Source organism: Entamoeba nuttalli (assembly GCF_000257125.1).
Source record: "Entamoeba nuttalli P19 unplaced genomic scaffold asmbl_6142, whole genome shotgun sequence".
Taxonomy (NCBI): Eukaryota; Evosea; order Mastigamoebida; family Endamoebidae; genus Entamoeba; species Entamoeba nuttalli.
The window spans coordinates 1-11,461 of NW_008577911.1; the positions used below are offsets into that span (position 1 = coordinate 1).

The window sequence follows — 11,461 nt, forward strand, 5'->3', positions numbered from 1 at the left end:
GTTCTCTTTTAAGGTTATGACTAATAAGTAATCCAATTTTATTATCATAACGTTGTTGTATTTCATTAATTTCTTTCATAGCAAAATAAGACTTTTTGCATTTTCTTCCTGTCTTGTCATTCATTCTTCATCTTTTCCAGTCAACTTTTCATTATCAGAAATATAATTTAATAAAATTATAACAAAACTATATCTTCAATTTCATTAAATCTAAAAAACCCTAAAAGAATAACTTGAATAACAAAATAAACATAATATGACTAAAGGAACCAGTTGCAGAGGTACTAGACATAATAAAACTCATATTCTTTGCAAGAGATGCGGAAAAAGATCATGGCATTTACAAAAACAAAGATGTGCTTCATGTGGATATCCAGATGCTAAAATGAGACAATATGCTTGGGGATACAAAGCCCTTAGAAGAAGAACCCAAGGAACTGGAAGAATGAGACATTTAAAAATCGCTTTAAAAAGAACAACTAAAGCTTAATTAATTAAAATGATAATGATTTTTTTTATAACATTTTTTTAAGTTATTTTGTTTTTTAATAAAAAAAATTAAAAGTTATTTTTTTAAAAAGAAAAACAGAAGTTAATATAAATAATTGAATTTTGTTAATGAAAGTTTAAACAACAGGAAGTCGTTGAATTATTTTTATGATGCAGTAATACAAGTAATACTTTTAAAAAATGAAGTATGAATTTGGTAGTTATAAAAAAGTAAATTAATATACTTTTCAAAAAGAATAATGATAATAAAAAAGAATAAAAATAATAAAAGTATTGAACAAGGGTTAAAAGATCTTAGTAATTTATTCCTTAAATAGAGATGATTTATTTATAAAATTAAAATAAAAAGTTCTTCGATTTTTGTTGATTTAATTTATTTAATAACAAAATATTTTGGTAGTTAGTAATATAAAAATAATAAATGAAATAATTTTTATTTCTTATAATAAAAATTCTAATATTTTAGTAAATCATTTTTTTTTAGTATAGAAGGAAATGATTCAAACTGCTATTCTTGTTTAATAATGATTAGTGATTTTTAATATCCGTTTAGTTGACTTGTTAAATGTAGTCATTATTTATAAAATATTCAGGACAACTTTTTTCCTATTTATTATGTATTTGAAGTATAACTCAGGATTTGTTTTTCGATTATTTGAGTTAATGAAGAAATTTATAATTTTCAACTCAAACAAAACAACCTTCAAAGTTTTATGTATCAATAATAATGTTATAGATAACGGAAATAAAGAGAAGAAATAATAAAAGTTGGTATAAATTTTCGGTGAACTAAAAAGGTAGTTTATTCTTAACATGGAAGAAGGAATGTGTCGTGTAGAAACATTAATCAACAATACTATGAAAAGAATTGTTGATTATGAAGAACAAAGAAAAGAGACTGAATTAATGAAAACATATGAATTAATGAAATATGAACCATTCGATAAAGAAGATGAACATAATAAGAATTTAGTAATTGAGATACTACGTCAAAGTATCAATAGAAATGATATGAGTCTTGGGAAGTTAAAGAAATGGAAGGACTTAACTATTGAACTTTTTAAGAAAATTGAACGAATTGAAAAAGAAGAGAATGAAAGAAAAGAAGAAAATAAAATATCAATGACAAAAGTATTGGATTCTAAGAATAGTCATCATGAACCTATTATTAAAAGAAGATGTTCTTTTATTAAACGAGTTAGCTCACCACGATCTCTTATTAAAGTAAAAGAATTAAATAAAAAAAGACAAAGCAACCGTTTTGAAGAAGTTAATAGTCAACCAATAGACCATCATTTGGTATTTTTTAATGATGAAATAGCAAAATCAATTGCATTAAAACGAAGAAGTACTGGACAAATGGGAATAAATAATCAAATTACAAATATTTCAACAGAACTTCTTTTAAATGAAGAAAAAAATAAAAAAAAAGAAGGGGGTTTTAATGAAAGTATTAATGAAGAAATAACAGTTCAAATGATTACAACTTCTCCAAATGATTTAGAAATAATTGAAAATACAATGAAGAATTGGATTCCTAATGTTAATAGAATGAATTGTATTATTGATGATGATATTAATGAAAAATGGGATAAAAATATTTGTGAAAAAGTTCAACAATTACAAAAGCTTTATATTCTTTTTATTGATATTCATCAATTTTGTATTGGATTCTATTTTTCTATTCAATCAATTAAAGAATGGGAATGGACATCTGTTGGACAAAATTCTTTTGCTTTTATGAGTCAAAGCCCAAATACAATTTATCAATGTCCAAGAAAAGAAAATACTTCTTTGTCTGTTTGTTTTTATAATCATTATGGCTCAATTATTTCTATTGGATCTCCATATAAACCAATTCATTTTAACAAGTCAAATCATTTATCAGTATTATCTTATTTCAATGACTATTTTTCATGTCCAACTTCATTAATTACTTCTTCTTTACAATTAAAAAGAATGTTAGTTTATTCAATAAATTAATTAACTTATTGTATTTTATAGTTTTAAAAAGTTATTCAATTATTACTATTCCATCTTCAAAACCTCTAAGACTTTTTAATTGTTCTTCATCTTTTTCTTGAAATGTTCTATTACTTCTTGGATGTTGAACTCCTTTTAAAAGTGCTTTTTTGTCAATAATTAAATCGTTACCTCTTCTTGATAAATAAGGATGTTTAATATAACGCACTTCAATTGTTTTTTCACCCCAATTAAATGTTTCTCTATCTTTAACTCCTGAACATAAATCAACAATAATAATTTCCTCATTGTCTTCAGAGTCATATAATGGTACTAATTTATGACATCCATTCATTGCTTCTTCAATAGAAATGTATAACTTATACACTGGTTCAGGTTTTAAATCTTCAGTTTTAGACTTATGATGAATAGGAGTATCAACTCTATTGTTTGTTGGACTCGAGAAACTATCTTGTTGATATGTCATAGTAGAAGACGTTTCATAACATTTTTGGGAACAAATATTATTATTAGGAGATTGTGTAATTTTTGTTTGTCTTTCTTGGTTTGGATTAATGTTATTCTGAATTTTCTGTGTTAAACTTACCATAGTATTACACTTCTCTAGAATACTATCTGTATTCTGTATTATTTGTAACATTTTATCAATTAGTTTTAGAATGAACTCTATTAAATCAAATACCTTAGTCATAAAATTGTTGATTTTCTCTTTATCATTAGAATTAATTACTTCTTTATATGAGTCTTTCAACAATTGTTTAATTTGATTGAAGTCCAATATTTTATTTTGAGAAGAAGTTCTTTTATAATTTGTAAAATCATTTCTAGACTTGCAAAAATAGTTGTAAAAAAACATGAAGAGCAAAGTAAGAACAACACCAATTAAAATACCTGCACAACAAACACCTATATTGATAAGTAGTTCAGCGTTCATTTATTAATTTATTTTGAAGTTCCTTTTATTTTTTTTAATTTATTTAAAATAAACATCATTTAAATAAAAAAATAATTAATTTGGCATTAAAACAACTTTTTGAGTTTTTGAATTTAATTTAACTTTCAATTTAGAACTAGAAAGAGATGACAACTCATTTGTATTTATTTCTTTTTTTTTGTCAAATTCATGAGAAAGTATTTCATTTTTTGATATATTCTAATTATTTATTTATTAAATTAATATAATAATTTTATGAAAAAGAACAAACAATACAATCTACCCATTTTTTTGCTAATTCAGTAGATGGAGCAATAAATTCAATTATTGATTGATGATTTGGAAAAGAATATTTAATTGCAAATTGATTTGGTTTTGCTATTTATTTCATTATATTTTTCATTAAAAAGTAATGAAATTGTTTACAAACTTTTATGTAATGCAATCATTTTGATGTCAATTATAAAAAATATTTGTTGATCAGTTTTTTCATTACTTTGTGATGAAAAGATATTGTCTATTAATTTCCATTGTTGTGGTTTGCTAAATGTAAATGAATTACTTGTATTTCTGTATTGTAATATTCCTTCCATTTTTCTTATCTTACTTTACACAAACTTTTGAAGTTTTTTTCTCTAAAATAAAAAAAAAAAAGAAAAAAAAGAGAAAGTCTTAAATTTTGTGTTAAGACGTGGAACTAATATACACTAAACTTACGTTTATTTCAGTGTTTCTTAATAAAGTTGGAACTAATAAATCTAAACCAAATAATGTTTACATTCATTGTTGGTATTGTAGTAATAATTGTTATTTTGTATTACATTTATATGTATTGCCGAGGAGGGGTAAATATTAATTTTCCAGATCTTACTGATAAAGTAGTTGTAGTAACAGGAACAAATAGAGGAATTGGATATGAAACAATTAGAGCATTAGCCAAGTTAAATGCTACAATTATATGTTGTTGTAGACATGAAGAAGCACAAATTCGAGTAAATATGATTATTGGTAAAGAAACAAAAAATAATAAATTAGAATTTGTTAAATGTGATTTAATGGACTTAAACTGTGTTAAGAAAGCAGCACAATATATCATTGATAAATATCATAAAGTTGATATTCTTATTACTAATGCTGGTATTATGTGTTGTCCTTATACTCTTTCAAAGCAAAATATTGAATGTCAAATGGCTACAAATCATATTGCACATGCTGCTTTCATTAATTATTTAATTCCTGCATTAAAAGAATCAGAAAAACCAAGAGTTGTTGCTGTTTCTTCATTAGCACATTTATTTACAACTAATAAATCAATTGACCTTATTGGTAAAAAAGAAGATTATCAACGTGCTTTTAGATATTTTGAATCTAAATTAGCTGTTGGAATGTTTATTCATCAATTTGCTAAAGAACATCCAGATATTATTGCTGTTCATGTTCATCCTGGACTTGTTTATTCTAATCTCTGGAGATATTGGTGTCCATGGTTAATGTGGTTTGTTTCACCATTCTTTAAGATTTTCTGGAAAACACCAGAAGAAGCATGCCAAACTACTCTTCACTGTGCACTTGCTGATGATATCCAAACAGGAGCATATTATTCAGATTGCAAAATTGCTAAACATAATCCAATTATTGACGATGGTATTCTTTGTCAAAAGTTGTACAAAGAAACTCTTGATTTGATTGAGTCTAACACTCAATAATTGAAAATTTTATTTCTTTTTTATTTTTTCTAATTGACTCCATTAATAAATTAAATTAGAATAACTGGACTAAATGACCAAGAACTTCAACTCCTTTGTTGATTGCTTTTACTGGAACAAATTCTCTTCTTGAATGAAAATTCATTCCTCCTGCAAACATATTAATACATGGAAGTCCTTTTTCACTTAAATGTGAACAATCAGCACCACCTCTCATATATTGTTTTTTTGCTTCAACTCCAGATAATTTCATTGCTTCAATTAATTTATCTACAAGAAGATTATCTGGAAGATAACGTTTCATGTTACGATACTGTTCAGTAAACTTTAAATCAAATGATGATTTTGTATATCTTCTTTTTAAGAAGGAAATTTGATCTTTCATTAACTGAATAAAGAATTCCATCTCATTAATTTTGAATGACCTTACTATGAAACGCGCATGTGCTTTTATTACAGACCCACTCATTTCAGTACAAAGAATATATCCTTCATCTTCTTTTGTTGTTTCAGGTCGTTTACTAATTGGTAAACTAGTATAGAATTGAGATAAAATAAACCCAGCATCTTCCATTATATTATAAGCTTCTCCTGGATGAACTTCATATCCATTAATAGTTAATTCAGCTCCAAATGCATTAAACCCTTCATCGTTATAAGTTCCTAATTCATCTCCATCAACAGAATAAGCATAGTCAAGATGAAGGTCTTCAATACAAACATGATCACAACTCTCTCCTATTTCTTCATCGGGTGTAAAAATAACCATTATTCTTGGATGTGGAATATTATCTTTCATAATTTTATTGAGTGTTCCCATTAAAATAGCAACACCTGATTTATCATCAGCACCTAATAATGTATCTCCTGATGATGTAATAATTTCATCTCCTCCATATTTTTTAATGTCCTCTTTACTAATAACTGTTCCAGATGGTAAAACTAAGTCAGAAGTAACTTCAGTTGGTAATTGATGAATTATTGGTTTAACACCTTCTCCAGAAGCTTCTGGAGAAGTGTCAATATGTGCAAAGAATCCAATTGATTTTTTAGAACCATTTGTTGCAGGTAGTTCAGCTTTTAAAATACAATTTTTTTCATCAAAAGTAAAAGGAACATTTAATTCCTTTAAGTCTTTTTGGAGTTGTTTTTGCATGTCAAATTGACATTGGGTTGAAGGGGTGACATGAGTTGATTCATTACTTTGACTATTTATGGTAACATATTTAAGAAATTTTTGAACTGCATAAGAGTCAGTCATTTTTGAAATAATAAAAATTAGACTTTTTAAGTTCTTATATATTTATTTGTTTTTTAATCTTCTCATTATCTTTTCTTGTCAAAAAAAGTAATGTGGAATTTAAAAAAAATAAACAAAAATAAAAATTTTGTTATTACAAATAATGTTTTATAAAGAAAAAAGATAATTCAAAGTTGAAACTAATTGATAAGAAATCTATTTTTAAATTAATGAAATTAATCAAAAAATACGAGAAGAAAAGAAGAAAAAGATTTTTATGTAACTTTGTTAATGTATCACAAAAAACAAAGAAATACAAACAGAAAATAACCCTAAAACGGTGGTTCATGAAAAATGAGAAAGAGAAAGAATCAAGGGAAATACAAATTGTATATATTCCATAAGAAAATTGAAGTATTTTTTGAAAAGACCTTTCACAGAAAATAAAAACAGGAAAATTTATAAAAAAGAAAAAATAAAATTTGTAGATCTTTTATCAAAATTGAAAATGACTGAGCAAAGACACATGTGTATTGCAACAACGATGTGTCCTAAATGTCGAGAGTTATTATGTGAAGAATGTTTAATGAAAGGAATAAAAGAAAATGGATGTTGTTATAAATGTAAGCAACCACTTACATTAGAAGAGATTAAATTAAAAAGAAGAGGATCTACTATGATTCATACTACAGACTTTAGTAATTCAGATAAACTTCCACCATTAAGTGCTAAAATTGGGAATATACCAAAAGTTTCATCTGCTATTTCACCATTATTATCACCAGGAAGAAGTTTATCATTTAGTTCTAATGATTCATCATTAGCAGCAAGTGAAGATTCATTTTTATTAGAATATAAAAGTTCTGAAAAGAAAACAAATTCATCAATTCCAAGTTCAAGTTATGGTGAAAGTGTTGAAAGTCAAAATTCAACAGGTAAAAGTTCATGGTTTGAAAATGAAAAAGATTATAGTCCTCATAGTAATGCAAATATGTTTGATTTACCTACAACAGATGAATATATTACTTTTACTAAAGAAAGTGGTAGTAATGCAAAAATAATTCAATATGCAACATTAGAAAAATGTCTTCAATTTATTACATCAAAAAATTGTGAAGATAGTTATTTTACACAATGTTTTGTTTATTCATTTAAATTAATAACAACAACTACAAAATTATTAAAATTATTAATTATTTTATTTAGTCCAAATAAACCAATTGATATGTTATGGAATGATTTTATTCAAAATATTATTATTCCAACACGTACACGTATATTAGCATTAGTAAAAATGTTAATTCAAGTTTTTCCAAATGACTTTAAAGAAGAACAAAATCAAGAAGCAATTAATGATCTTATTCAACTTTATACAACATATAACAAATCAATGGGTTTAAATTTACAAAAATCATTTGACAATAGATTTGGTCTTAAAATGGAATGTGTTATTTTAAAGAGAAATGTTCCTCTTCTTCCGGTAGATGATAAATTTAGTGGAATTCTTTGTATTTCACCATTGGATTTTGCAGAACAAATGACTTTAATTCAAATGGAATCATTTGTTGCAATTCCTTCTGATGAATTTTTAAATCAAGGATGGACAAAAAAGAATAAAGAACAATTAACACCACATATTGTTAATATGATTAAATTATCTAATAAATTAATTCATATTGTTCAAACAGAAATTGTTATGCAACCAACATATGCATTAAGAAGTCTTGCATTATTTTATTTTATTACAGCAGCAGAAACAATGAGAACAATTCAAAATTTTGATGGAATGAAAGCAATTGTTACTGCATTACAATCTGTTTCAGTATTTAGACTTAAAGTATCATGGGAAATGCTTCAACAAAGTACAAAAAGTATATTTACAAATTTAGTTCATATCTGTTCAGAAGATAATAATTTTACTGAATTAAGAAAAATAATGAATATTGCAATACCACCAACAATTCCATTTATTGGAAGTACATTAACTGATTTAATTTATACAAGTGATGGTAATAAAGCATCAACAAATAATAAATTTAATTTTTATAAATTACGTGGAATTGGTAATTTAATTAAAGAAATTCAAATGAAACAAAAAACTTCATTTTCATTTAATATTGCACCAAATGTAAGAGATTTTATCAATTCAATTCAAGTAATTTCTAATGAAGACCAATTATTTAATTTATCTCAAAAACATGAACCAAAAGTTACTGAAAAATTTATAGATTTAACAAAAAAACCTTATAAACATGATGCTAAAGAAGCTAAAGAACTTCTTAAATCATATCTTAAACGAATAAAACAATTAAGATAGTTCTTTTATTTGTTCTTGTACTCACTGTAATGTTCACTCCTGATTTAATTTAATTAAAATATCCTTCTTTTTTATTTATTTTTATTGTATTAAAATGAATAATTACAGAAAGGCATTCTGTTATAAAATTAAGACATATTGAAGAAGGTTCAATAGTTATTTGTTAATGTTCTTTAATATCTATTTATGTATTTGTTTATTATTTAGTCTCATTTTCTTCTTTCATACTTCCTGTTATTTGAAAGTTAAAAATGTTGTTCTAAAAATAAAACTCATTTCTATTTTTATTATTTTTGTCAGTTATATCATAAATGAATAATATTATTTATTAATCAAAAGGTTATATTACTAGGCAGTGAATGTTCAACAATTTTTGTTGGTTGATTAATTGAAATTTCATGGGTTAACTAAAAAAAATATATATTTGTTCAACAGTTTTTTACACTCGAAACAATTTTTTAATATCAATTTCTAAATTTGGAATGTGTTTTAGTAACGATCGTTTGATTAAACAAAAGAGAAAAAAAATAATCAAAAAACGACTAGATAGTTTAAAAATACATCAAAGTTGAAGGAAGTTAATAAATAGTGAATGATTTATACTACCTAAAATAGTCCAATAAACTGTTATGGCATGAACTTAATTTTTCTTAATTTACACTAATAAATGCCTGGTCATGATGACTATCGTGCTTATATTAATGAAGATAAAAAACAAATGAAAATTAATAAACAAAAAGAAAGAACAAGACTAATTAAAAATGAAGAGGCATCTCTTTTTGCTTTTTGTGTTGCATTATTATCTAAATATTTTAGAATTGAAATTGGACTTCCGCATACTCATTCAACAAAAACAGTTCAATTTGCAAATATCAAAAAATTATATTATGAAAATGATTATCTCAATGTAGAAGATTTTGTCGTTAATAAATTACAAGAACTTGCAGCACTAGATAGAAAAGACAATATTCCTGAATCAACTATATCAAGAAGAGTCCAAGAAAGACGTAGAAAAATAATGAAAGAACTTTTAGAAGATTTATTATTTGAATATGGTATTATTGTTATCGATAGTACTAATAGAGTTACTAACATTAATAGAACAAGTATTTGTACATATAAACTTAAACAATTTAACCATGAACATGTCATGGTAAATGGAAGAAAAATTGCTGAAATGATAGAAGAAAAAGTTAATAAAGAAAGAAATTGTTTTTTTGAAAAGAATGATTTTGATCATTTTCCTGTACAAATACGATACTAATATCTATAGATTTTGAATTGATACAATCGAGAATGTCAACAACTAAAGTGTGATACAATTTTATATTTTTATTTAATTTTAGTGTAAATTAAAAAATGTTAAAAATCCAAGAATAGAGAATAACAAATTTTTTTTCAAAAAAAAAGAGATTTGTTTTAGTTAAAAAAAAAACCCCATTTTCTAAAAATTAATAAAAAAAAAACTTAAAAAAAATTAATAAAAATTAAAGAAATGAGTGATTATCTCTTAGCAAATTATAGTCATGAATATGAAAATGAATTTATGTATTTAATGATAGAAACAAGTATGGGAACAAAATTTGATAATAATGATAAATTACCTAAATGTCTTGTTATGGTTGGTGGAAAACCTATTATTCAATGGCAATTAGAAGTGCTTGAGAAACTAAATGTTAAAGAATTAGAAATTGTAGTTGGAACATCTGTTGTTGCTCTTGTTCAGTCAACCATTGGAACAATTAAAACAACAATTAATATCCATTATTATCCAATTGATGATATTGAATTTTTACACAATGGAGTTGCATTAAAGAAGTTTAGAGAAGATAATAGAGAGAAGTTAATGAAATATAGAGATGTAATAGTTATTGGAACTGACTTATTATTTGATACCACCACATTTACAAATTTTATTAACCAACATAGAATTGAAAGTAGTTATCTTACGTTACTTACCACTGAAGAAAAAAGACCTAAATTAAAGAAAGGAGAAGAATTTGACGAACAACGTCCAAAAGATTTATTAATTCTTAATGAACAAAAAAGAATTTTTGGAATGGTTTATGGTAATTGTTCTGATAAAATTGGTATTCCTTATGATGTTCTTGATAGATACCCTTCTCTTTCTATAGTTGATGAAATCCAAACATTAAGAACATTTATTGTTAAAAGTACTGTCCTTGCACGAATGCCATATAGTGATAAATTAACTTCTATTCATAAAGATGTTCTTCCTCATATTATTAAATTATTACGTGGTAAATTTGGTCAAGACATTCACGAAAAAACTTTAAATGATTTATTTAATCATATCCCCTCTTCATTTGAACCACCTTGTATTTATGTTCTTCAAAAGACTGGAATGACTTTTAGAATATCTCAACAAGCTCAAATTAAAAAAGTTGAAGGAATGGTTAAGTCTCAAAAATTAAAGCTTTTTTGAGTGAATTGAGTGACATTTAATTTGTGTTATTTTTAATAAGAAAAAAAAAAATAAAGAAAATTTTTGAAAAAATAAAAATTTAAATAATTTAATGTTAATAAAATTATCATTTATTCATTAATTAATAGATATAATTCACTTCATACTTTATTAAAATAACTAATTTCTTTGTTTTATTTATTATTTATTTTTTCTTCTTGTTTTGTTTGAATAAATCATTCTTCTTTCTGTTTATTTCTTTTTTTTATCTTCTTTGATTGTTATTTTATTTTTAAATAACTTCTTCTTTCTTTATTTTCTTATTTTATGATTGAATGAATATTTC

The 11,461-nt window shown here is 24.5% G+C and overlaps 9 protein-coding genes across 9 annotated transcripts; 6 read left to right on the forward strand and 3 right to left on the reverse strand.

The window, feature by feature from the left end:
• Positions 1-256: 256 nt before the first annotated feature.
• ENU1_148170 (ribosomal protein L37e protein) lies at positions 257-490 on the forward strand (the record flags this gene model as incomplete). Its single annotated transcript, XM_008860526.1, has 1 exon — positions 257-490. The coding sequence occupies one exon, from the start codon at positions 257-259 to the stop codon at positions 488-490; it is 234 nt and encodes a 77-aa protein (XP_008858748.1).
• An 833-nt stretch (positions 491-1,323) lies between these two features.
• On the forward strand, positions 1,324-2,493 carry ENU1_148180 (hypothetical protein; the record flags this gene model as incomplete). Its single annotated transcript, XM_008860527.1, has 1 exon — positions 1,324-2,493. The coding sequence occupies one exon, from the start codon at positions 1,324-1,326 to the stop codon at positions 2,491-2,493; it is 1,170 nt and encodes a 389-aa protein (XP_008858749.1).
• A 31-nt stretch (positions 2,494-2,524) lies between these two features.
• ENU1_148190 (hypothetical protein) lies at positions 2,525-3,184 on the reverse strand (the record flags this gene model as incomplete). Its single annotated transcript, XM_008860528.1, has 1 exon — positions 2,525-3,184. One exon carries the CDS (start codon positions 3,182-3,184, stop codon positions 2,525-2,527), a length of 660 nt encoding a protein of 219 aa, XP_008858750.1.
• Positions 3,185-3,502: 318 nt separating this feature from the next.
• On the reverse strand, positions 3,503-4,020 carry ENU1_148200 (hypothetical protein; the record flags this gene model as incomplete). Its single annotated transcript, XM_008860529.1, has 3 exons — positions 3,503-3,646; positions 3,699-3,805; positions 3,858-4,020. 3 exons carry the CDS (start codon positions 4,018-4,020, stop codon positions 3,503-3,505), a joined length of 414 nt encoding a protein of 137 aa, XP_008858751.1.
• A 177-nt stretch (positions 4,021-4,197) lies between these two features.
• On the forward strand, positions 4,198-5,133 carry ENU1_148210 (short chain dehydrogenase family protein; the record flags this gene model as incomplete). Its single annotated transcript, XM_008860530.1, has 1 exon — positions 4,198-5,133. The coding sequence occupies one exon, from the start codon at positions 4,198-4,200 to the stop codon at positions 5,131-5,133; it is 936 nt and encodes a 311-aa protein (XP_008858752.1).
• Positions 5,134-5,188: 55 nt separating this feature from the next.
• Positions 5,189-6,394, reverse strand: ENU1_148220 (peptidase T protein; the record flags this gene model as incomplete). Its single annotated transcript, XM_008860531.1, has 1 exon — positions 5,189-6,394. One exon carries the CDS (start codon positions 6,392-6,394, stop codon positions 5,189-5,191), a length of 1,206 nt encoding a protein of 401 aa, XP_008858753.1.
• A 487-nt stretch (positions 6,395-6,881) lies between these two features.
• Positions 6,882-8,690, forward strand: ENU1_148230 (Ras guanine nucleotide exchange factor, putative; the record flags this gene model as incomplete). The annotated part of the gene is made up of 1 exon (XM_008860532.1): positions 6,882-8,690. The coding sequence occupies one exon, from the start codon at positions 6,882-6,884 to the stop codon at positions 8,688-8,690; it is 1,809 nt and encodes a 602-aa protein (XP_008858754.1).
• Positions 8,691-9,357: 667 nt separating this feature from the next.
• Positions 9,358-9,954, forward strand: ENU1_148240 (hypothetical protein; the record flags this gene model as incomplete). The annotated part of the gene is made up of 1 exon (XM_008860533.1): positions 9,358-9,954. The coding sequence occupies one exon, from the start codon at positions 9,358-9,360 to the stop codon at positions 9,952-9,954; it is 597 nt and encodes a 198-aa protein (XP_008858755.1).
• A 231-nt stretch (positions 9,955-10,185) lies between these two features.
• On the forward strand, positions 10,186-11,136 carry ENU1_148250 (hypothetical protein; the record flags this gene model as incomplete). Its single annotated transcript, XM_008860534.1, has 1 exon — positions 10,186-11,136. The coding sequence occupies one exon, from the start codon at positions 10,186-10,188 to the stop codon at positions 11,134-11,136; it is 951 nt and encodes a 316-aa protein (XP_008858756.1).
• Between the last annotated feature and the right edge of the window lie 325 nt (positions 11,137-11,461).